This window comes from Callorhinchus milii, unplaced genomic scaffold (assembly GCF_018977255.1).
Source record: "Callorhinchus milii isolate IMCB2004 unplaced genomic scaffold, IMCB_Cmil_1.0 Scaffold1, whole genome shotgun sequence".
In the NCBI taxonomy this organism is placed as follows: Eukaryota; Metazoa; Chordata; class Chondrichthyes; order Chimaeriformes; family Callorhinchidae; genus Callorhinchus; species Callorhinchus milii.
The window spans coordinates 5,377,973-5,404,465 of NW_024704742.1; the positions used below are offsets into that span (position 1 = coordinate 5,377,973).

A 26,493-nucleotide genomic window follows, 5' to 3' on the forward strand; every position below is an offset into this window, starting at 1 on the left:
TCTTTTTCACACTGAGATGCTTCGCACCTTTCCAGTGTCGGGATTATTGCTTTGCCTCACGTAGCTCTTTAGCTCTACACAAACCACTTTCTACTCCAGGCGTCAATGTGATTGGAATGAATTTGTTCAAATCCCTTGGCTCCACATTGCACGGAAATAGTCGAGTTCTTGGGTGAAGCATAGCAGGAAGATCTCCAATCTTGACTGGAGATAGAGAAACGCACAGAGGGTGTGGAAGGGAGTCAATAAATATTTCGCCCACGAATATACAGTCAATTCACTTTACAGCATATTCTGTGAAGCCCTTTGAGACATCGAGAAGACGTGAAAAGCGCTCTGTTAAATGCAAAGAGTATTATAACATTTTATATTGAGTTAACAACTTGTGCAGAATTTACAGGACGAGTAAATATGCGATTGAGGTACGTTTTACTGGCAACCTACATTTTTTCCCTTTGTAAAAACTAAACATGGAAGAAATTGGGTAAAACCATCCGGACAGAGGAAATTACAGAAGCACCGAATCGTGTAAAGAAACCGTTGTAAATGGTCACAGAGTCGTTGAAATCCAATACAATGCTTGTTACAGTATGAATTCCCTCGATAAACGTGCGTTTGCCTGGTCAGCACAACCTGAATTGTTCACTGCTTGTTAATTCTACTCGCAAATTGGAGTCCCGTATTGGGTATGTGGTGCTCAGTCCTTACTCTCGATCTTAACTTCTTTTACGCGACTCTCACGTTCCTCACTCAAGGGCTCACAGCGCCTTTAAGTAGCTGAGGACTAGCTCCCTCAATTGGACATCCATGAAAATTACACCTGTGGAATTACTCCCATGTTAAAATAAAGACTGATGGATCTTATCGACAGATTCACAAGCATTCACCTGCATTTTGCCTTTACTTTCATCAAACTCCAGTGACTGGAAACTTTAAGCCAGTTTAGATCATTTTAATGTCCATTCCCATTTTATAGCCTGAGCACGAGAGCCAGGCTTTTGTCTGGTGTTAGATTGGCTCGCTTGGGTCAAAAGGTTCCCGAGTTCCAAGTCCCACTTGACCTGATTGTCCAGTCTGAAGCTCCAGTGCAATACTATGAGAAGGAAGTTTCTCCTGGTCAACAATCTCTAGATTAATTGATCATTCACTTCCTGGCTGTTTGCGGGCCCTTGCCGGGGTACAAGACTACTGCATTTGCCTACAAAAACAGTCACGCCATCACTGCGCTTGATAGTGATCACTGTAAAGCCCTTTTGATAATACACTAAACAATAAAGTTCTTTCTTGATGGTTCATGTGTGGTTTGGCTTCTTCAGCTGTTGCTAATGGTTGTTTTTGTTGAGGACTGAAGGATGTATAGCAATCTAATTGCTGTCTACGGAATAACCGCAATAACTTCTTCTTGGTGACAAATGTCCTAAAATAGAGACATTTATGAGAATAACAACATTCCTCAAAAGACGCAATCTTGACCCCTCCAACCTCACAAATTACCATCCCATTTCCAACCTGCCCTTCCTTGCCAAAGCTCTAGAACAAATTGTCGCTAACCAGCTTAGCACTCACCTCTCGCTCCACGAGCCCCAGCATTCTGGTTTCTGCATTGCCCATTGCACAGCAGTCACAAACCTGCCGATAGCTGGTCAAGGTCACAAACTACATCCTTTCTCGCTGTGACCAGGGCTCCCTCTGCCTCCTCATCCTCCTGGATCTCTCCTCCGTGTTCGACACAGTTGACCAAGCCATCCTCCTCCACTGCCTCTTCTCCCTCATCCACCTCAGTGGGACTGCACTAGCCTGGCTCGAATCCTACCTAACAAACCACCTTCACTTTATCTCCTCAAACGGTTTCTTCTCCCGTCTCTGCCTTGTTGTGCACTTGTTGTGTACCCCAGGTCTCCATCCTTGGCCACCTCCTCCTTCTTCATCTATATGCTCCCTCTTGGGGATGTCATCCGTAGACAAGAGGGTAAACTTCCTCTTGTATGCAGATGAAACATAAATCTACCTCTCCTTCTCCAGCTGCGGCTCCAAGGTCTAAATGAGTGAAAACTTCCTACAATTCAATGTTGACCAGACGGAAACTGTACTTATTGGCTCCCGTCAATGTCTTTTATCCTGCGGCTTTGACCTCCAACTTCTCCGGCTTATCCCTCACTTACCGAACCAGTGCGCAACCCAGGCGTCAGGTTCGACCCACTGCTATCCTTCCTTCCCCTCCACCTGAAGACCTTCCTATTCAAGACCTACGGTCACCTCCCCCTACCCTGGTTCGACGTCGTGCTCTGCCAGTCAAGTGCTCTGCGACGCTACCCCAAGTGAGGGACGCAAGTTGTTATAACGATGGGCCGAATGGCCTCTTTTTGTGCTGTATGATTCTATGATAATTTGAGTGCTGAAAGCTGCTCGAGAAACTTCCTGCAACTGAAAATAGCTCTTAAGCATTAATATAAGCATTATATAATTGTATCTAATTCTGGTCTCCACATTATAATAGAGGAAGGAATTATAGCAGCGATGGAAAGAGTACAGCATAGGTTTACGCAGATAATACCAGGATTGGCAGGTTACTGCGATCAGGATAGACTAGATAGCATTTTTTGCTAGAAGAGGGGATCTAATAGAAGTGTTAAAATCATGAAAGGGTTTGATATCATGAAAGACTTCAGCACTCTTTATTTTCTCGGGAGCCCACAATGGTGGAAGTATTCAATCTATGTGAATCTTCTCACGCAGTTGAACATACTCAAATGAACGAAGGTGGAAGCGAAGGCCACAAATCTACCGAAAGCTGTGTTAGAAAGTAGCAGTTGCAAGAAAATGAGATGGTGGAATGCACCTACTACACCTACAGACTTGTAAACAAATTTCAGTTACTCCATTTTCAATCCTACACACTAAGAAAATCAACACATTAGACACCACTGGGAACTTACGGTTTAATTTATTAATTCTAGGTACCATGATATTACATCATTAACAGCCAACATTTGGGAAAGGTTCATGATGCACGCTATTTTGGTTTTTTTTTGGCTCTTGGAAGCATTAAGAATGGAGCATGAAGCAAGCTTCAATAGTTGAATCTAAAGGAAAATTTCAGGTTTTAAACTGCAGCGTCCTCAGTCTCTCGCGTTTATCACTGCATGGAATAGGAGTGCGGTGTCTGTGTAAGATGGGTGCAATTCTCCTAGAAACAGTCACATTGTTATTTTACTACGACATGCAAGTTCTACCACATTGTTTCTGGCAACAAGGGACATTGAAGAGGATGTGGAATGACAACTGGTAATTTTATTTGAGTCACAGCTCGCAGTTGAAATGACTTGGTCCCAGTTTCTGCCAGACTGGGCCCATCTATGCATGCACAGGGAGTGAGGAGGAAGAATGCCGCACGAGCAGCTCACAGCAGACAAAGGTGACCCGTTGACGAGATACTGAAGGACAGGTAAACTGGGAACAAATCTCAGCTTTCAACAGTCAGTCTCTGCTCGGTCACGGATGCCTGCTGGGCGACAAGTTTGTTCTCGTGACTGCGGAGCTTGGACACCACCTCTTTGAATGGCATACTCTGTGCTTCCTTCTTGAGTAGTTCTGAAAGGGTAAGAAAGAGACATTCAGCGATTTGCCTTGCAAATATATTCCCGCACCAGGCTCCGCGACCCTATCGCCCCTACCCTCGCCCCGGCTCCACTGGTGCCCCATCACTCAAGAGGATACAGTTCAAGATCCTGGTCCTCACCTTCAAAGTCCGACACGGCCTTGCTCCTGTCCGCTCTGTTAGCTCAGCAGCCTCAGGCCTGTCCACTCTGTTAGCTCAGCAGCCTCAGGCCTGCTTCACGTCTCCCACCTTGCTGGCCCCATCATTGGGGATGGGCCTTCAGCCTCTCTGCCTCCACCCTCTGAAACTCCATCCCACGGTCCCTCTGCCTCTCCCCTCCCTTGCCTCCTTCGAGATCAGTCTCAAGACCCTCCTCTTTGATCGTGCATTCGGTCACCCTCCTTCCCCTATCCTCTCCTCTGCAGTAAACGCCCAGCATCTGGAAGTTTTTGTAATAATATTAGCTAATGCTCCACAAAGTCTATGAATTTCAAAACTTACTATTGCAAAAAAATTGGTACTATCAGATCAAGAACTCTCTATGACAATAGAACAGTTTGGCAGCCGTGGGATTAGGAATAAATTCCAGAAGCATTTTACTTACTCGTCAGATATCAACCAATCAACCATGTTTGGCTCACTTTGTTACACTGATAACTCACAATGTGCAATGCTCACCTGACCCCATGATGGTGCAAACCATGATCATTGAGTTGTACTTAATTTCTGGTGCACTGACATCATCAGAAACCAATTTGTGTAGAACTTGCACAAGTTTGGCATTCTCTAGATCCTGTTCTGCAGTACCTGATGGGAACAACAACAACTTTACATTTGTATGGCGCCTTTTACAACAGGAGGAAATCGAAAGGGACACTTATCCCTTTTGGCTCTTGGAAGCATTAAGAATGGAGCATGAAGCAAGCTTCAATATTTGAATCTAAAGGAAAATTTCAGGTTTTAAACTGCAGCGTCCTCAGTCTCTCGCGTTTATCACTGCATGGAATAGGGAGTGCGGTGTCTGTGTAAGATGGGTGCAATTCTCCTAGAAACAGTCACATTGTTATTTTACTACGACATGCAAGTTCTACCACATTGTTTCTGGCAACAAGGGACATTGAAGAGGATGTGGAATGACAAATGGTAATTTTATTTGAGACACAGCTCGCAGTTGAAATGACTTGGTCCCAGTTTCTGCCAGACTGGGCCCATCTATGCATGCACAGGGAGTGAGGAGGAAGAATGCCGCACGAGCAGCTCACAGCAGACAAAGGTGACCCGTTGACGAGATACTGAAGGACAGGTAAACTGGGAACAAATCTCAGCTTTCAACAGTCAGTCTCTGCTCGGTCACGGATGCCTGCTGGGCGACAAGTTTGTGCTCGTGACTGGGAAGGGAATGTAAAGTAAAATATTCCAAAATTAAGTGCTAAGTATTAAGAAACGTTATGGAACGAACACCAATGCTAGTTATTTAAATGCCGTCTACCTTTCATGCTACAAAATATGCTTTTAAGCATTTGTTTAGCAACTTTACTAACCAATTAGTCACCAAGATGATAGAACCAAATGATTTTTTTTTCCCCCTGCTACCTTCAAAAGAAATCCTCACATGATTTGAACTCCTTCTTTGGTAAAATGGTTTTTCCCCCTGCCACTTTGCCCCTACAGAAGCAGTCCAAATCATGTGAGAATTTTTTTTTGAAGGTAGCAGGGGGAAAAAAAAATCATTTGGTTCTATCATCTTGGTGATCGTAATTGGTTATAGTAAACTTGCTAAATAAATATATTGGCTGATGTGTGTTGGCCAATAATATACCAGACCAGACATTCTTTGTGCAGTTGCATTTTTACATTCCAAAATTCTTTGGCTTCTGTTTATTTGCTCTATACAAAGTCATTGAGGTTTTTTTCTGATTCCTTCCACCAATATAATAGTGAAAGCTGGGAGAAATCCCCTGAACATCAGAGGTTATTGTTTCCAAAACGAACAAAACTATCTTACCCAGCATATGTGCATCAAGTGCATAATCACATATGTCAGTGAGTGTTTTCGCTATTTGGAGCAATATAATACATTTATATTGTGCCTTTCACATCAAGAAGATGACTCAAAGCACCCGCGGTTCTTTGATAAGATGACAGCAACAAGAGATCTGGCAGGGGCCATGTGCAAAAGCAAGTTAACCCATAACGGGTTTTCATTATGGTCTGCCGAGAAATGTCATTAGCATAATCATAATTTAATGCACTACAAATCTAATGCTGCATGGTCTTTCCATCACAGTAATTGTATTGTTTTGATCCATGAGCTAAGCACTTGAGCAGCTGAAAAGCCAATGTCCACTAATTAATTACAGGCTGAGGTTGGGGAGCCTCAGAGAATCCAGATAACCCTGTTCATTATTACAGACAATTCAACCATTGCTGCTATTTTTGATCGTTAGTTCAACTGACTGCACTTCTGCTCAATTTTCTAGGCAACCTGGAACTGTGCTTTTTTGATAAGTTGACAATCGAAGACTTAGTGTTGAGGGAAGTCAGACTTGGGAGTATTTCTTTGCAGCAAATTTGACATACACTAACTACTTTGGGAAATCACAGAACAATAACAAGTCTTATAAATGTCAATCACGCAGAAGGATCCATGGAACGATGAAACAGGGCACCGACATCTGCTATGTATTTATACAATAATTATTTATGCATTTTTGCAGCGCTGGCTTGAGCACTAGCACCAGGAACATTTCTCCGCCTTCATACACTTCTACTGCTGTCAGTATGCTCGAGCGATTTTTGTTGCATCCCAAATTCAAGCATGGATTCAAAAATGTATTCACGGTTAAAGAAATCAGTGTATTTATTAACTGTTCTAAAATAAACTCTCTCAACACACCAAGATTATTGTGTCCCGTTTGATGCTGATATCGTACCTACAATCTGCAGGACAAAGTTAACCAAACCTCGGTTTTGGTTAAATTCATATTGTGCATACACTCCACTTACCGAGTTCCAGCGCAGCTATCAGTCCCAGAGCAACGAGAGCTTCATTCTGCATTATAACATGTTCACTCGTTGCCATAGTGACCAGATGTTTTACACCACCACTTTGAACAATGGTCTTAACGACGTCCTGACAAAGTGGGGGCAAGAAACAAACAGTTAGTGTACAGAAGGGGCGGGCGGGGGGGGGGGGGGGGGGGGGCAGCAAGATAATTCATAAATTGATCTGTAAAAGCAAATTCAGGTACTCGAATGTGTCCCGGCCCATCCATCTGGAGTTCTGCTCAAACAATGAAAGCACCTTCTTTAATTGCAATCCCGATTTACAGAATTAAACCTGGAATCAGCCTCGACACATTCACGTATCGGTAGGATTCACTTTTTATGATTCCCACATTTTAGACCCACTGTTAGCTCAATAAACTGTACCGTATTAGACAACTGCATTTCATGAATCGAAAACGGTTCCCAAGATATTCTCAAATTATAAATTACTGCCAATTTAATTATGTCACATTATCATAATTGCGTGAGCAACATTTTTTCACCTGCACAATATCACCTGGCTTGCCAAACCAATTTCAAGGTACAGTCATCCTATAAACACTACAGAAAACATGTTGTACTCTGTTCAATGGTGCAAAATTGCATTTGCATTTATCTGCAGCATGATGCAAATTGCTGATACAGACATGTTGAGGATAAAAACTACCCACCTTCACATATCCTGTCACTGTGCCTCCACAGCACACTCAAACTACAACAAGAGCACTGAAAATGTTTTAAACCCAGCTTGAAAAGCTGTCTGAAGGTCACCATTTCACGGTAATTAAGCTGATCCCCACTCTCCTCAGCCACTCTGCACCCCCTCAGGCTTCACATCAGCTGTGATGGTTTTAGATGTCATCCTGACGTGACAGGTGCTATATACGTGTAAATGGTTGCTGTTGTTGATCCACTGTTTCATGCTACATAAGGAAACCCTGTTACTGGGTACAGGACTGCGTTATAAGCAAGTATGAAAAAATGGCCAACTTCCAAATTACGTTGTCAGTTTGTTGCTACTTCCTTCATTGAAGTGACATCAGTGGCTTTTCCTGCACATAGTACGGAAGTTACGTCAACAGCGACCAGACAACCTGGATTTTGGACACTTTATTGAAGGAAGACAGCTAGTCAAGGCTGGAAACTCAGTGTCCACATTACACCACGCTGTAAGTAACTCAATGGGGAGGCATTCGAACAGGATTGCCTTGTACCTGGGTACTAACTACCGTGGCTGTAGAGAAAATGTCCCTTAGTACCAGATATGTACCAGATGGAGAAAGTTAAGAAATATTCCATGCGCACAATTAATGGTGTTCCTAAACAGTCACCGGCTTTCCTGCAGGTTCATTTTGTGCCGAGAAGCCGTTTAATGTCAGACAAGAATTCCTAAATTTAGTGCTCACGCACGCCACGTTCCTGGACACACACCTTCGATTTACTGTGCCTGATAAGTGCTGATAGCAGCCGGTTTGATTCACCCATTACACCTGCATGATCCTTCGCATCACACCACTCCACCAGACGCTCCACTAGCTTTATGTTCTTTCCTAGCTTTTCAGCAGCTTCAGCTTGCGGCAGAAAGAGAAAAGAAAATATCAACAATCAGCACGCTGAATACAAACACAAAAGTGTTTCTTCTAAAGCCAGGCTCAGCATTTGAATTTGTGCATTTAGAAGAATCTCTCCTGTTTATATTGGTCAGTAGCTCAACCCGATCATAACTTGGATTCCATTACGTATCTGCTCATACTCATATTGGGGACGTGCACATTTTAGCCATGTGTTCCTGTGTCGCACAGAATAATTTGATTTGGTAAGGGAAGAGAAATGGCTAATGTGAAAAAGAGAAAGATAAGCCATGCGATAGGAATTTGGGTGATTAATATGTATTGATGTTGGATAATAGAATGAATCCAGCCTTCTTCTGACGGCATCAAAACAGGTGACTACCATCTGGTCATTTATACAATTTAATAGTCCAGTTTATGTTGTGTTCCTGTGTTGACATCGGACTCTTCCATTGATTTCCAATGGCCTCCAGACTGTACAAATGGGACATCCGAAGAGACACAACTTTTTCTTTGAGATGGTCACTTAAATGATTTCACATTTTGCTCCAAGATCTGAAGTCAGCCAAGCACACTCACCAGATGATCATCTCCCCACTTAAATGGAAATAGCTCATCAATTCTACACAACGTTAGAACAAAGTACTTGCTGAATGAAAAATCTTGGATCCAACCAATAAACGTCTCACACTCTGCCGATGCATGATACAAAGCGCTGGCACATCAAGTAGCTTTTCAAAACAAATATTTAAAATACTTCTTCCTTTCAAAAAATGATTGGACAAGCAATGTACATTTTATTCAATTGTGATACCTTGTGCGTCAATTAACATGCGTAATGTTCCAAGCAGTTTGAACTGGACGGGTGGCATCTCAGACTTGAGGAATTTCAGCACTTCATCTGCCACTCCTGCTGATAGCATCTTAGCCTTGTTTAAGACTGGGGCGGAAAAAAAACAATATAATTGCATGGAATTTTCCTGTTTTACTCCACTGAATAAAACATAATAACAATACTATATATTATAGAGCAGCTTTCAGATTTGGGAGAGCATCTTAAAGTGCTTTGCAAGATATACTGTAAAGTGTATGGGTCTAATCTTTCGTTATAAGCAAGCGGGAAAAGATGGCCAACTTCCCCATCGTAAGGTTGCTGCTGCTGTTGCTTTCTTCGTGGAATAACTTCAGTGACACTTCCTACACGCAGCACAGCACGTATGTGCAGTGTGCAAGAAGCGACGTCAGCAGCAACTTGACTGTACTTTTTCTTTTACGGCAACAGTTGCAGCCAATTTGCGCACAACTAGCCAGGCAAGGCACCCGGTACTTCACTTACGTTGCCATTCTTCATGTGTGAGCCCAGACCTTAATTGCCAGCAAACTATTTGACTGAAGGGGCACCACAACAAACCTACCCTGATCTTGTTCAACGCCCATAAATACACTTTCCGATACTGGTTGGTAGTACTTTGACCAATCAGCCTTTAGAGGTACACCTTTACTTTTCTTGCAAATATGTTACTGACTTTCCCCATACCACTGCTCTCCATGGCTTCTCTTGTTTAAAAAGTACCAGATTTATGAAAACATACAACTTTATTATATTTGCAAGCTAAGATGCAACAATATTGAGGGCAAATTAAAAACAATTACAGCCACATATTAAGCCTATAAAAAGGCTGCTTCAAATTGTTATTTAAGGTTCAGTCAGCGCATCTCTTTCTGAGGAGATAAGGGAGCTCTAGGATTTTAAGGGAGCTACTGAACGTTATGCGAACATTTTTAGCAATAAAGAATTAATTGAGTACAGTGGTCTTCATGCATTTCTCTTTAACAACTGGAAAAGCTTACCAGGAATAGCCAAGTTGCGGAGAGCACTAAGGGCCGCGTGTTGTACTGTCACATTCCCATCTTCTACGTGCCGATCCAACAGATCCAAGAGTTTCTGCACAATTCCCGTTTCCACCATGTGGATACAGTTTCCATCTACAAAAAATAAAAAGTTTTGAGGATTTGAATGCGAGGTTGAGGATTTTGAATTTGATCCACGAGCTGTAGAGTTCTGGATGGTCTGCAGCATGTGTAAGAGGGAGCTGGTCTGGTGAACAAGTTGTTGGAATAATCTAGTTGGAAAAATGCAGTGTCCTCTCAGCACTGCATCATACAAAGCAATCGGTCCCAACAAACAATTTGCTCATTTTTATAAATTAATAAATAATAAAATTCAGTAAAGTGGACCATATCCCAAAAGGCCTGGACACTGCATCTTACAGTATTACCATTGGCTGAACAATATTGCTTTCAGTTTCCAACAACTAACACTGGAACAATCAGTGGGTTCTAAGAAAAACACAGAGCTTCATTGAATAAATCCAATGTCCAGAATGGCACTGAATCATACAGACCAGGGAAATGATCTGGTCATTTGATCCCTGGTCCATGATCAAATAATTCATTGAAGCTAAAGAATAAATGGGACACTAAATTTGGCCTCAGCAGTTGCTGGGGTTGGGGGATCATGTCAATGGGCTGGAAAATGGGCATATTGAGATGTGGAGTAAAGGTCGTCAGATTCATTTGTGCTGGCTCTTTGGTTGAATAGCTCATCAACAGTCACTATCACAAGAAAAACTCAGATACAAGTGTAGCCATTGCATCAGTGCATTCACAAGAATTGGGGAGAAGACTTTTTTTAGGATGGGGGAGAAGAAATGATATGGAATGCCTTATCTGCACACACTTGCATGGCCATTAACTGCTGTGTTGAGGTGTAGGAGGGGGAGAAGGGAGAATAGGGAAAGAGAGGAAGATGTCTTGCTGTGATTTCTTAAATCATTCCAGCAATTCCTCAAGCAGACCTGTAAAGAGCATTCCTTATGAAAGTAAAATGAAAGCTTTACTTCTAGATCTTCACAGTGGTGGTCAACAAAATCGATGGATAAATCAATGGCAACGATTTCTTGATGGCATAAATTAAGAAATATTCAACTGAGCAACACTTATCTTGTTGGTCCAACTAAAGGGGCTTGTGAAAATGTCAGCTATTGAAAAAAAACTAAATACAGAAAGGACTTAAAACATTCACATCTTGAAATGCAAATCAAAGGGAAACTCACCATTTCGTGCAAAATTTGCTATGGCCAGAGCTCCAGCGAGTTGCAGCTGATGATTATTTGAAGGAAGCCACGACAGAACCTTTTGAAAAACACTGCCTTTACCCTTGTCAAACAGCTTCTGCATGGATTCATCTACATCACAGAACAAATAGACAAGAAAACACAAAATTATTTCCACAAATAACAAGTAAACCAGTTCTTGGCTGAGACACTTTGGTGTGATGTTACCCTTGTAAAATTACAACTAATGTCTGAATCTCTGCCATGTTTGAGTGGCTTTATAAGCAATGAAAAATAGATTCTAAATAGAGTGAAATGGCAGTTGAAGAAATAGTTGTGAAAATATCATGTGGAATTATAAAAGAGTGAAAGATTGAGAACAAATATTTTAAATATAGTAATTATAGAGAGAATGAGATTGGCACTTAATATTCATTTTCAAGGTTCATGTAATATCATGTATTTTCATTTTTGAATGAGATTTCTCACCAATCCATCCCTTTAATTTGTTCCAAAATCGAAAGCATTATGGCCGATTAATACCAGAATAGGAGAAATACCAAGATTTGCAAAACGAGCAGTGAGCCGCTTTAATAAAGGCTAAAAACCAAGAAATAAACACAATAATAATAATCCTTGCATTTGTATAGCGCTTTTCATGTCTTCTAGATGTTTCAAAGCGCTTCACAGAATAGACTGTAAAGTGAATTGACTGTATATTTGTGGGTGAAATGCGGCAGTCAATTGCGCACAGCAATGTCCCACAAACAGTTGTACATTGAAATGACCAATTTATTATTGGGTTTTTTTCTTGGGGGATTATTATCAGGCGTGTGGAGTAAGGAAACTTGCCCAAGGTCTCACCTTACCGGGAATCGAACCCAGGTCTCTCGCTTGCAAAGCGAGTCCTCTAACACTGAGCTCCAGGACAAAGACCCAAGTAAAAATTCAAACGGATAGAATGTCTCACACCTACTAGTTACAAAGTCACAAAGCAGTAATTATATTAGCAAATAATTAATTCACTTTTTAGAACAAAACTATTTCCTGGCCAACAACTCTCCGATAGAATTAGTCATTTAGTTCATGGCAGTTTGTGGGACTTTGGTGTACTCAAATTAGCTGACAAGTTGGCCGAAAAAACAGTCACTATACCAAATGTAAGGAGGATTATTATTATTATGATTATTATTATTACCGTTACCATGATCACTTATGAAAAAAAGTTTTGTTAGGGTTTGGATTGAATTGCAGAAATTGGATCTAATTGCAGAAATGAAAAATTGCAGAAATGGAAATCCCTATAGAAAATCACTGTAGGAACATCTTTCAAAAGCAGAACTTGTGATTTAACACCAACAACTTATTCTTATACAGCGCCTTATCAGTATGCGGGCAGCAGAGATCTGAATGAGCTGGGTTTTTTGAATAGTGCAGCTGGGGAGACTGGCAAGGGGTGCGTTTGAGTAATCCAGGCGGGAGGTGATAAACGTGTGCACAAGGGTTTCGGCTGCACTTGGGATAAGGTACGGTCGGAGACGCAATGTGGCGGAGGTGGAGGAAGGCGGTCCTGGTCAGAGACCGGATGTGGGGGAGGAAGGACAGCTGGGTGCTGAACCGGACGTTGAGGGAGAGCCCAGGGAGGTTGAGGAGTTTAGATCCCCAGGAGTGAAGATGCTGACGGGAGCCAAGGAGTATGGATGGCTTCAGTCTCGTCTACATTCAACTGCAGGAAGTTTGCACTCATCCAGGCCTTGATGTCGGCCAGACAAGCTGATACATCGGTGGGCACTGGAGTCGATACTGGAGGACGCAAAGTAGATTTATGTGTCATCTGCATACATGTGGAAGTTTACCCCATGTCTGCGTGTCATCGCCCAGAGGATGCTTGTAGATGAAGAAAGGAAGAGGGCCAAGGATAGAGCCCTGGTGTACCCTGCAGGTGACCGGGTTAAATTTGAACCCATCAAATACAACACATTAGTGGCACTTGTGGATCATCACTTACCAGTAAATCAACTCCAACATTTACAGATGTAGATATTTTAATATCAGAAAGCATCTACGTTAAAAGTTAAAAACGACTACTTGTCTATGGAAACTGAATTATTGATATAAATCACAATTCTAAAACAATACTTTTCAAAAACATTACCTCTGCTTTTCAAGTTATTCTTCCTCTATTGCTTTTGTTACTATTTCTTTTCTCCATTTTACAATGTATTCCTTTATCTGGTTCTTCCACCCATTGTAAAGTTTTTCCCCTTCCTAGACTTAAAAACTTCCACTTTTCTTTTTTGCTGCTGGTTCTCAGGTCCCTCTTTTTGGGACATGGGGACAAATTTACCACATAGTGAACACAGTTTTACAGCAACATTTTGCAGCCAATGTAAAGCTCCAAAATAGGATATTCATAGGAAAACATAACAAGTGTGATCAGGTCAATTTTTGACGCAAGTTCCATATCAATAAGAAGGAAATAGACGCTTATGTTTTACACAGCATCTATTCACATTGTCCAATCACGTTGAAGAGCTTCACAGGATTTGCTGTTGAGTGGTGTGGGTGAACAAAACTGTTAATTTGCACACAGCGATGTCCCACAAACAGGGATTGTTGGCCAGGACAAGGGTGAAAACTATGTTCTCTTTTTTGGAATATGCCATAGGATCTTTAACATCCATTTGAACAGGCTGATGGGACCTCGGGTTAATGTGTCAACCTAAATAGGAAACATGAACTCCAAAATGAAGCCTGCCACCTGCTCCCTTGACTATATTCCTACTTCCCAGCTCCACCTCTTTGCCACCCTACTAATAGATATTGAGAACCAAGTGCTATCAAATACAAGGATTATTATTACCATTAGCACAATGATAAACTCTCCAAAATACAACATTTCAGTTTATCTGACATTTTACTCAGAGATCTTGAATCTGGTATCTAAATAAACAAGTGAGCAACACAAATATTGTAAGCTATTACAATAGCCTGCTGAATGAAACTTACCTCCCAAAAGCAACAAGACCATGAGATCAGAGGCTGTTTTAAGCTCTGCAACATCATCTTCTTTATCGCTGTCTACAGTCTCTTGGACGAGCTCTAGAAGACAGTCTACTAATCCTGCATCAACCAGCTGTAGCTTTATAACATCTAAAACATACAACAGGGACAATCCATTAGCCCATGACTGAAAAGTATTTATTTGAAATTGTGTCTAACAATACACAGAATCACTCATAGATGATTAAAGCAATTATGAGCACTTTAAAGATAACTTTTCAATAATCCAGCAGAACAGGAACAGCAGAGAAGGGAAAACTGATCGTCTAGCTTTAAAATGTAGCCATAGCTACAAACCCAATTCAGCAACTGGTTTTGGCAAAGTGAGCAACACAAATCCCCTACCTTTCACCTTCGCCCCTCCAAAAAAAACACATTCAAAATAAAAAATAATTCACTTACTAAGGTTGAGGAGGGCATTGCCAACAACTGCCAAAGCAGTCTCATCAACAATGGATGATGTAAATCCCTGGAGAAACAATAAGCCTATCGGTACCTGCAAGAGAGGAAAATAAATGGCTGAATGTCGAGGGGACAGAATGGATTCAAGTTAAAACAGCTATTAAGAAGATGTGAGGGGAAATCAAATTTGTTTCAATCAAAGAACTTTCCTGAAACTAGAAGCAGTTATCACCCAAAACCATTTCCACTTCACTAGTGTTTTCATTTTCAGATATGTGCCTTTTAAGACTCTGCCAATGGAAGAAATACTCCCAACAGTAATAAGATGGTTGACATAGCAAGTCTATGTTTTGAACAGAAAGGCTTGGTGGAGTCTCATAAGGCATGTAATGAAAGTAAATATAGTGAAACAGAAGCAATTTTCTGTGATTATTACTCTAGGTTTCAGTGACAAGTCATTTGACTGAGATGAAGTTCAAAAACTCATATCTTCTTGCTTGCCATTTTAACTTTAATCTCACCATCTGTCTCAATTTACAAAAAATGTCCACAAAGGTTTATTCAGCCACTTATTTTCCAGGTGATCTGACACACGACGTTTCTGTCAACCGATGGCAAGTACCACAGAGCGACTTTTGGAACAATCTGGTGACAGTAAAGGCATCACCGAACCAACTCTCGTAAGTGGAAAACCTTCCAAATGCAATCCATGCCTCTTACATAGCTTGTATCTTCCAATAATAATGACCAATTTTATTTGGGGGATTTGTTAGCCAGGACACTGGGAGAAACTTCCTTCTCTTGTCGAATAGTGCCTTGGGATCTTTAATGTCCACCCAAACTGACAGACGGAACCTCGGTTTAACATCTCATCCGAAGCCCCAAGGAAAATGAGCGCGAGATTAGGAATGGTACAAGAAAATATGTGCGTGAGTGTGAAGGGAAGGAAACAAATTATTATGAAAAGTAAGAGCAAGAGAGTGTACAGGATGATTGAAAAATGAGCACATATGATGTGACAATGTAGGGAAGAGGAAAGGGAGTAAGCGATTTCTCCTCACCATTCCCTGTCCTGGATCATTAATTCTAAATATTATTTCTCATTTGGTTTGCTTTAGTACCATCCACAATCTTGAAACAAATGCTTGGAAACAATGTCCTTATGAAAGCTTTATATATAATATATTATAAATATATATTTGTTTTGGTGGTGGGGGCTGGTTATCTGATGCATGTAGAAACCCATCACCATGCTTAAGAGTATCCAAATCGAACAGAGTTCCACGAATCCCACCTACACATGGAAATTCCTATATATTCGATTGTGCACCTTCCGTGGAGGGATGCATCCTGCTTACCTAATTCCAGAGAGTATTAGATCCAGCCTGGCAGGGGCCAAGGCTTTTGGACCCCAGAATGTGCATTAGAAATTAACCAGCTAAAATTGCAAAATTCCCACTGTCTGTCAAACCTTCCTGCTAGGACCACCCTTCCTACCTGTTAGGACTTTGGTTTGCCAGGTAAACAGATGCTGAGTGGGAAGAATCCCTACGCCCAATGACTGGTCTGTTCCTTCAGGTCCCACCACGACAAGTTGGCTGTGCTGCCATCAGTAGTCTACTGAAGGACTGTGAACTCACCTGGTTAGAATCCTGACTACAGATTATCACAGCGGATTAACTTGATTCAGACATTCCATTGTCACTTTGGAGCAAATTCAGCTCCAAATAGACACCACCTTCTGGTGCCTTATTCATGATGTTACACATTTCCCTCTGAATCCATGATTTGCTAACTAAATTTACTGTGACTGCTCCGTGATTTTAGATAAATAATTTGTAAGTGACAAATCTTACAATAAGAATCATCAATTGGAATTGATGCCTCATTATATCTTCTAATCAATACATTCAATGTCCCACTGAGGGTCCCAGTGGTCAAGATGCTGACAGGGCATGAAATTCCCACCTGAGTCTGTCAGCAGCACATTATTATGTGCAAACAGAAGCAGCACGATTCTATTAGGAATGCCTGGAACTGATACACCAGTCTGTTCCCCACAATGCCATTTATATAGACCAAGCTATATAAAAATAGACCCAGGTCTGAGGCACTCAGCTCAACCCATTTCCAGGCAGAAAAGTTCCCATTTATGATTACACTCAGTTTTTTTATTAAGCCAATTTTCTTATCTAGGTGTATTCAAAAGGTGTATATTCCTTTCCCTGGCTATTATCTATTAATATGAAGCCTTTTCAGAATAGTAAATCGCCTATGAAACAACAACTTGCACTTGTATACCAGCTTTCACATCAAGAGATCGCCTCACTCTCCCTCTACCTTCAACTCTATGACCACTGCTGTTCTGACGCATTAGACAAGTCCTGGTTAAACTTCCTTCAGTTGAATGTCAACAGGACCAAGGCTCTCCTGTTAGTTCTCGTCAGCACCTTCTCACATTGCATCAATCTGCTCATTCTACCTCATAGAGCCAGTGTGAAACCTTGGTCTCGGTTTAATATGTCTTTTCGACCCCCAACCATGTTTCACATTTGGACTTGCACAGCCTTTCCTCATCCATGGAACATTGCCTGCTTCTGCTACTACCCCTTTCCTCACTCATGCTTTCATCACTTTCAGACGTAACTATTCCAAATCCTTGCATGTTGGATGCCCCAGCTCTGCTCTACACAAGCTGCAGACTATCCAATATTCTGCAGTCCATGTCCTTTCCGGCAATAGGATTTGCAAGCCATTGTCACCCTCTTCAACTCCCAAGCCCCGGCTCGAGTGTCCAGCCAGCAGTGTCAAACTCTTTGAGACGTCTTTCTGATGTGAAAGGTGATTATATTAATGTAAACAGTATTGTTATTGTAAAGTGAGTTACACACAAGTATTACTCACCATGTTCTGCTAACGGAGCCAATACTTCAAAAATCATTTCTTTCTTCTCATGTTCAGTTTGTTTTTTGAATAGTTTTACAAGCTCATCTGCAACCTTAGTTGATGCAAACTGCTCTTTGCTAGACTCTATATTAAAAAAGTTATAGAAAAGATAATGAGAAAATAGAATATTTACAAAGGCAAAGACTTCCAAGTTTAAACTGAACCATTTCTGGACAGCAAACATGATAATACTGGCAAAATGCATTCCCAATTATATAGTTTACTCACTCACAATATTTCTTTTGTAATCTTAGGCTTTACCTACTTAAGTTTTTAAAGCTTTGCCTTCTGTTGAATATTCAATTTAAATGTGACTATTTTTGAAAAACTACAAAATGAGTGGATTAAATTCACAACTGAATGCTAAAATCCACCCCGCCTTGAAATATATTTTTCAACTCACTAATAAAAGCAATTTGCCTCATAATCACACTGTATGTTTAGGCTCTCCTGCAAGAGCAAAAATAACAAGCCATTATAAAAGCATAACTGGCTGTAAGTAAAACAATATCAATGTACACTTAAAAGCCAAAGGAAAACCTAAGGGGAACACCTCCTACATAATACTCCACCTCCTCTTTTTGCAATTCTTCAGTTGTTCTAAATTGGACTTTTTTCAGGGCACATTATAAAAGGATAGATTTTGGTAGGATATAGCCATCAACAGAGGCCAAACAGTGGCAGTGTTCTGCAAAGAGCAGTAACAAACCTACTGTGTCTTCAAAAGATATCCCCAGCTTACCTATCTCTGCTAGGTTACCAAAGGCAACCAAACACATTTCTGTCAGTGCTGTGTGCTGGGAATGTACACCCAATAGTTGCACCAAAGTGGGAATAACACCCATATTTATCAGCTGAGTCTGCAGGCCATCTGTAAAACATTGGGGAAATTAACAATTTAGAATATCTTAAAGGTCTAACGCATTCTTCAAGAACAAGATGCATCCCTTAAATGATACACAATCAGACAGTAAGAAAAGAAACAAGGCTGCAAACAGTATCGCCTGAAAGCAATGCATTGAAAGAAGAGACCACTGTTGAAGGAATGGTTAAAGATATGATGACTCTGAACATTAAAATCATGGTGAATCTGATAAGTTCAAAGGTACTGTTACATGAGAAAACAGGGGTTATGTGCAGAAGTAAATATACGTATATAGCTGAAAGAGAGGACAGTCTGCATAGTGGTAGTGCAAGGACATTTATTCAGCCTATGGGGATACCCATCAAACTTGCAAACATCAAATGTAAGTTTCCCTCATGTCTTCTAGGTTATCTTTTGGGATGACTGACACCACTTCAAAGAATGTCATTTTTAAATATGCAGGCTACACAGGATCCAATGACTTTTGCCCCCCAAAAAGTGCAACATAACAGAATTTTCAAAACCTCTATGACCACTTCAAGCTCTGCAACAATTGGTGTATAGCAACTTCTGCAGTTTTCACTGATTGTTTCTTGGATTAAATAATCACTTATCTATAATAATAATCCTTGCATTTGATTATAGGACCTTATCACATCTTCGAGACATCTCAAAGCGCTTCAGAATATGCTGTAAAGTCTATTGACTGCATATTTTGTGGGCGAAACGCAGCAGCCAATTATACACAGTAGTGTCTCACAACAGTCGTGGATTGAGTGACCAAAATGTTTTTTTTTTAAAAAGGTATTATCATCCCCGGAAAAGCGATCCGCCAATCGACTAAAACCGGGTTCCTACTTACTGCTGGGGTGTGTGGAGTAAGGAAACATGTTCAACATTTCGCTCTGCCGGGAATCTAAACCCAGGTCTCTCGCTTGCGAGGTGAGCGCTCTAACCACTGAGCTACAGGACTTCACAATCTCGTCAGAATTCTGCTGATAGAAGATATATGTCCCAAGGATCTCAAAGCCAATCCTCCATTTTATTCAGACTCCAATGCTAAAGACTCCAGCGCCTTGGAACGTCCTCTCGACGTGAAAGGCGCTATACAAATGTAATCTTGTTGTTGTAAAACACAGTCCACCAAAGCTCCCAAATTTTAGGTTTTTTTTTTGCTAATTGCTGCCTGTGCTAGTGGATGTTGAATTCCTGCAAGCACTCACACTCATTTACCACTTGTGCTAAATATTCCTGCCAGGATTTAACAGCACTTAAACTGTGGCAGCTTCACTGAAATTTGTACATGTTAAGAAAATCGGAAACTAATTTCGATGCGGAAATAAAATAATTTCGAAAAATTGCAGGTTTCGTACATTTTTTATCATCTGTAAACCTATAACTATAATTAATATATTGTCTGACTGACATTTTTCACAGCTCTGCCTGATTTAGGTAATGCAGGTGCAATCAATTTTAAAGGACGTTTTGAAAATTGACCCCATGTTTACACATCATGGGCATACCATTAAAAATCTTTCATTCCCATGCACATGTATACAATCTGGTATGTCTCACTTCGATTTTGGTACAGCATATGCTAGCTAGTAGCAGGATACCATGCATCGGTGAAGAATGCAAAGGATCTAGAGAGTAAAGTCAAATCTCATACGATTCACCCTTTATGCTTGTGTGAATCCAATATGAATTTGTTGTTTGTCAACAAAAACACAAGGTACAGTATTTTCATTCATTGGGTCCAGTTAATACACTATGGATGAAGGTGCTTTCAAATAATCTTAGTAGTTTGGTTTCTATAGTGGCATTGGAAAGTTAGTTTCTCTAATTCCAAGTCACAAATTTATTGAGTCGAAAAAAAAGGAAGTTCCTTTGAAAGCATCATGCTTGTTTTTAGTCAGTTATCAGTTACTTTGGCTTGAACACTAAATATTGAGTGTCAAGAGTGTCCAGGGTCATGACCAAAAGAAGTCACAAAGCTCAACAAGGTAAAGTGGAAACCTGACAATTCAACGGTTTCCATTTGGCTCAACTCATTCTTTCTTCACCTGTAACAAATATCCAAGTAAATTGTGCACATCTGGAATTAGATCTGTGCATCAAGACTTCATAAAAGCACCACCTCGGGAGGGCAGTTCAAAAAATGATGGCTCACAGGCTAGAAAGATTCCAGCTGATTACTGAAGCTTTAAGGTTCTCATATTATTCCTTTCAACGTTGAATTACTGAACGACTTAACTTAAAATCTATTTCCTTAAACACGAAAAGTCAGCTCCAATTTAATAACAGCCGGACTAAGTAGAAATTCAAGATTGTGGCTTGCAGCACTTTCAGTCGACTACGGGTACTGCCATTGTTTAGAAATCGGGAGAGGGAAGTTAATGATGGTGCTCGATTAAAGAATATAAATGCACTTAGAAGCACCATAAATATGCAAATACTTGTACTGTATTTGACATGAGGTAGCTGAATAAGTCTCAAAGCTTCGCACGAGTTACTTCAATTATGCGAATAAATGTTGCAGCGAATCAAATTTAGATGAGCAAAGAATAATGAGCAAAACACTTTGCCGTTCTTCAATCTAAATCTATTAACGTTTACCTGAACAGGCAGAAGGAACCTTGCTATAATGTTTTACCTAAAGGACAGCACTTACTAGTAGCCCTATCCTATAGTGGTGCGTAAAAAATAGATTACAACCTCAAGCATCGGTGGGATAACATAACATAATAGAATATAATACTTGCATTTGATATAGCACCTTTTCATGTTATTGAGATGGCTCAAGGCACCTATATGGTAAAGTGGATTGACTGAGTGTTGTGGGCGAAACATGACAGGCAATTGCGCCCAGCAGTGTCCCACAAAGTGACCACATTTTTTTTTGAGGGATTATTACACTCAGAAAGCGATCCGCTAATCAACTAACAACCGGGCTCCGACTTACAGAGGCAATTGGAGTAAGGAAACTTGCCTAAGGTTTCGCCCCACCCGGGAATTGAACCCAGGTCCTCTTGCTTGCGAGGCGAGTGCACCAACCACTACACTACAGGTCTACATGATGGCCAGAAAGAACAATTGAAAGTAATCCTATTCTTCAATGGAAAAGCTAGTTATCTTTGTAGATGACTAAAGTTTAGCATGCATTTAACTGTGGCTACTAACTTCAATTGGCAAAAAAAAACCTAGATTTCTTCTTGGTCATCCACATATTTGACACATCAGGAAACCCATCATCATACTTAAGTGTTTCCAAACCAGACAGATCACATATATATGCAACCTACACTTAGAGATCTTCCCGTGTCTGGAATGCGCATCCTTCCCTTGGAGGGACGCATTACATAATTCTGAAAAGTATTTATTGCAAGAGCATTGGGGTACTCCTGGAAACCCCAATGACTGGTTTTCCCTTTCAAGTCTTGACAAAGAGGCAATCTGGCTGGCCTGTCATCAGCAGTGCCCTGGAATGCAGCAAACCTGACAGACTCAGCAACTGGATGACCAAGACCATTACTCATTGACGTTCATCATGGGATTGACATTCATTTGGGTAGCAGATCACCGTGGACCCAGTTCTGCTCTAAAGAAACTCCACTTACCTCCCCCTAAAGGGTAGCTGCTAAAACCTACATTCTACGTACCAACCGAGTCTAGTCATAGCAGTCCCAAATAATAAACTATTCATCTAAGACTGCTTAAAAAATACATCTTTAAATTCATAAGCCAATAAACAATGAAAAAAGGTCATAGTTTGAATGTACAGCTTCTATATGAACTTAATATGTACTTTTTCTGTACATGCGAGTACATTACATAATACAATGCAATACGTCTGCAGTTGTAAAATACCTAACTACGAGAATTAATTTTTTTGGAGGGGGGCAGGCAAAAATAAGAAACGAATGGCTTGAATTTCAAAACATAACAAAATGGCATTTAGGAAAAATTTAATGAAACACATCCTAGAGGGAAACACTTTATAGTGCCCTTCCAGATAGTGCTGCCTGTCTTATATTGTAAGTACACCAAAATCCGAAACACTGGCTACACCCCACTAATCCAAAACACTAACTACTTTCCAATGCTAAAGAAAAGCCTACTTCCAGGTGGGTACATCGCTACTGACATCATCACCTCCTGTGTGCCACACATGTGCAGGCACTTACATCAGTGGCATTCCTGCACAGAGCGAAAGTGCCCGGCAACATTAGCAATAGCTGGATGACCTGGAAGTTAATCAATTCTTTTGAGTCTCACTTATAATACGACTGCAGGGACACTGAACCCAACCAATAATGAGATTTCCCTATACCAGTGAATGTATTGCAACAGTATCCACTGACCATATCAAGATGAAGCAAAGCAAGGTTAGCCAGAGAAAGATTAAGTGTCTTGGGACAATGTGCAGAAAACCTCGCGACTGTTCAATAATTTGGTGGAATTTTAATTAGATCTAGCTAATCTAATCTTTGTTCTGTGTCCAAATCGAAGGATTATGATTAGGCATTTCCCTAAAATCCTTTAAGTTACTTAAATACATACTTCCATGGGAGACTATCTGCCAGTATTCCAAAGAGTGTTGATGACGGCTAGTCAAGGATCTTATTTAGGGTGGTAAAAAGCAAAGAAGTTACAAAAAAGGAGCAGAAGGAAGGGAAAGAGGACAAGACGCAACATACTATAGATCATGCTAACGGCTTTATACTGGAAAAAATTAAAATTTAAAAACTGATTATATTACACTAACTATGGATAAGGTTTGCTTAAGAGATTATGTACATATGCAAGCTACGAACATATTTTTTCTTTTCAGTTTACCATTATCATTGCTATAGTTCAACAGGAAGCCACAAAAGACAGTCAAGAGCTTCTGATTGGCTGCGTCAATATTACTGCACACTGTCTGCAAGTGGTCAACTACTATCTGTGCACCACCAGATTGGTCAACTGCACTCCTGCCCTCATCTGGAAAACAAAGAATTAAATTAAAAAAAACCTACAACATAAAAGTAACTTCAAACAAGGCATACATTGAAAGAAAATTAAAATGCGTCTAAACACTACTTAGAAAAAAAATTGTAACAATAAAACTTCATACACCCATTGCCTCTGCTGGACGAGTACATGAATACATTTAAATGAAACACTAAACTTTGGAAACAATACTTGCCTTGATGGGTTTAGATCTTTTACATTTTGGCATGAATATTACCTTTAAACATAACGAAGCAACTGGTATAACATATCTGTTACCAAAGGACAATAAATCTGTGGGAATTATAGCACTGAAATGGCTTATTAATTATCATCGAGAAGTATGTTTTGAAACAATTGTGCTGTTGATTATGTGCTCTTTATTTTGAGGCCTTTTGGATTTAAGATTAAAATTAAGTTTCTTCCCATATATTTACTTGATTTGATAATGCTTCTAGAGGAAGCGCTTGTAGGAACAAAGCAAGCTTTCTAGGTTAGGTGTCTTTGATAGGGCCCAGAACTAACTTGTGCAATTGGATACCATCACCGTTACAGATTAATGGAAAATCTTTATGTCAACCAGGTTGTCTTATGCTAACATTATAATATTCAAGAGGCAGCATTGCCATTCTCAGTTTCACGTTTTAAACTTTGTTTCATTCCAGTTATTCCGAAGGAGACAAGACCATGATAATATTTAGTGAGGCCTCATCAGTCACTTAGAAGACACACTATTTGCATTACTGACTTATTGATTTTTTTTTAGACAGTCTCTGAGTAACAAATTCAGGCAGAAGCTCCCACAAACCTATGAGCTGCTGTAATTACCATTGCTGGTAGAAGCTTCAGCATTATTGAACCAAGAATAGTATTAATTAATTAATATCAAAACAAGATTAAATATCTCATATCAAAGTTCAATGATACCCAAAAATCCTTTAAGTTAAAACTTAAATCAGGAATGGACAAGTATGATGAACATGACCTGGATTATGAGTGAGTTATTTTATAATCATGATTTAATTGCTTCCACAAATAGATGCATTTAGTTATGTATTTAGATTAGTCTGTGTTCAATGTGGGGTTTGGAGATGAATACTGTATTTAACATTGAATTTCCTCCTCCCAATCAGCCTCATATAAAAGACTACTGCGCCATACTGCTAAGAGGCTGTGCACATCCTAGAACTGAAAGTGTTTTGAGTTTCAGCGTTGCACTGATCAGAGCAGTTACTATTATAATTAACAATATATACTTTATCTTCACGTTAATACTTTTACATGTTAAAAAGAAACAAAGGCTATTGGGAGTATTTTCAGTACAACACATTTCTGCTAAAAATAACTACCTGCAGTTTTGTACAGAGAACTGAGCTCTTCTCTCCCGCTGCTCTCCCTCCCCCCCCCCAGCTTCTCCAGTGATGAACAGTACAGGTGTTCCCAGAGCAACTCCATGGATTTTAATGAAAGCCAATCATCAGTCAGCAGTGATATTTCCCTGCTCAGATAATGCCTGCACTGGTGGGGCAGGGATCACAGATGAACATCAGATCTTATCCAGCGTCTATGCATACGTACTTGGGGAGGGCTGCTGGATGGTGATTGGAGCAAAAACCTTGCACGAATTTCCCTCCCTTAACTAGAGAGTGTGGAGACCAATTGTGTTGCCGCCATCGTCATTCGGGCTGAGACTCCAAAATCAGGGGATCGAATCTAAAACTTTCTTGGTCTATTGGCTCAGCTACTCACTAAAAAATATTGCATAAGTTTTAGCTTTGAACCCTAGTAAATATTTTGGTATATTCTGTCCTCTACTAATGTTTCATGACGACTATCTACAATAAATTCCAGGTCTCCTTCAGAAAACAATTGTACTTCACCAATCTTGTGAAAATTTATTACGACTGCTGATTAAATGGATGAGAGGAAATTTGGTTCAGCAAATATATTCCAAGTTCCTGGCTTGCCTGTAAATGGGAATTAGCTAAATATCTGAAAAGAAGAAATATAAAAGGGCATGGGGACGATCTTAAGTTAAGAAGTTCAGAACCCGTCACTTCAAAAACATTGCTACATTCAACTTAAAAAAAACACAAAAACAGTTACTCCCAAGCTTATGCCATCTTATTTTCTGGCATGACTGAGTATTTACACATACATTACATATGTAACAGTGCTCAACACACAGTTTAGTGTTAAACAAATGGGTATTAGTATTTTCCCACACAATTACAGTAGGGAGTGTGCATCTCCATTATCTTGTACCTGGAAACACAGTGTGACATTTTAACATGAAACATTTTTGCTGTAACGAATTTGTTAAACCAGAGCATTTCACAAATATAAATATACAATTAATCAAGTAGAATCATAATTATCTACCAAAAAAACATCATTAGAAAGCAGAGAGTAGCACATTTTAAACATTTCAGTCTCCACGGAGATATTCATAGGCATCCTGTTATGGTGTATAGAATTGGTTGGAATAAATAAATCTCATCACTTTAAGGTATATATAAACTCAGATGCCTAAAACAGTAATAATACTTCTAGAAAAAAATTAAGATGTAATGGAAATATGCAAACATTGGGATGTGTAGAAACAAATTCAACTATGTGTCTAAGGAGAGTGGGAGAGTTTAACGTTCAATGCTGCTGAAGGTAACTGATGTTTTGGCGTTTTCATTTAGTGCAGCAGAATTCAAAATGCCAGGTTAGGGGGAGGAAGCTTTACATTTCCAATTACATAATTGTATCCTGGTTTGATTTATAAATTTTACCATAAAGTGGTTAACTGGTTTGTCCACTGATCAGTTTTATCAAAGCGAGATGGATTCTTCATAATAGTATGAATATTATTGTATATAACCTATGTATTTTACCTTTTTCTTT

At 40.1% G+C, this 26,493-nt stretch overlaps 1 protein-coding gene across 3 annotated transcripts in view; it reads right to left on the reverse strand.

The window, feature by feature from the left end:
* Positions 1-2,925: 2,925 nt before the first annotated feature.
* The window catches only part of rap1gds1 (RAP1, GTP-GDP dissociation stimulator 1), a 38,563-nt gene continuing 14,995 nt past the window's right edge, over positions 2,926-26,493 (reverse strand). Inside the window, exons 5-15 of one of the 3 annotated variants that reach the window (XM_042336581.1) lie at positions 23,446-23,592; positions 18,487-18,615; positions 17,703-17,828; positions 14,343-14,486; positions 11,334-11,465; positions 10,069-10,203; positions 9,032-9,157; positions 8,078-8,217; positions 6,605-6,731; positions 4,277-4,405; positions 2,926-3,591 (exon numbers count right to left, since the gene is read on the reverse strand). In XM_042336581.1, the coding sequence (XP_042192515.1) occupies positions 3,464-3,591; positions 4,277-4,405; positions 6,605-6,731; positions 8,078-8,217; positions 9,032-9,157; positions 10,069-10,203; positions 11,334-11,465; positions 14,343-14,486; positions 17,703-17,828; positions 18,487-18,615; positions 23,446-23,592 (1,463 nt within the window). In that variant the 3' untranslated portion in view covers positions 2,926-3,463. Of the gene's footprint in view, positions 3,592-3,962; positions 4,038-4,276; positions 4,406-6,604; positions 6,732-8,077; positions 8,218-9,031; positions 9,158-10,068; positions 10,204-11,333; positions 11,466-14,342; positions 14,487-17,702; positions 17,829-18,486; positions 18,616-23,445; positions 23,593-26,493 lie in introns of those variants that run through there. The other 2 variants (XM_042336582.1, XM_042336584.1) reach the window with 2 other exon arrangements.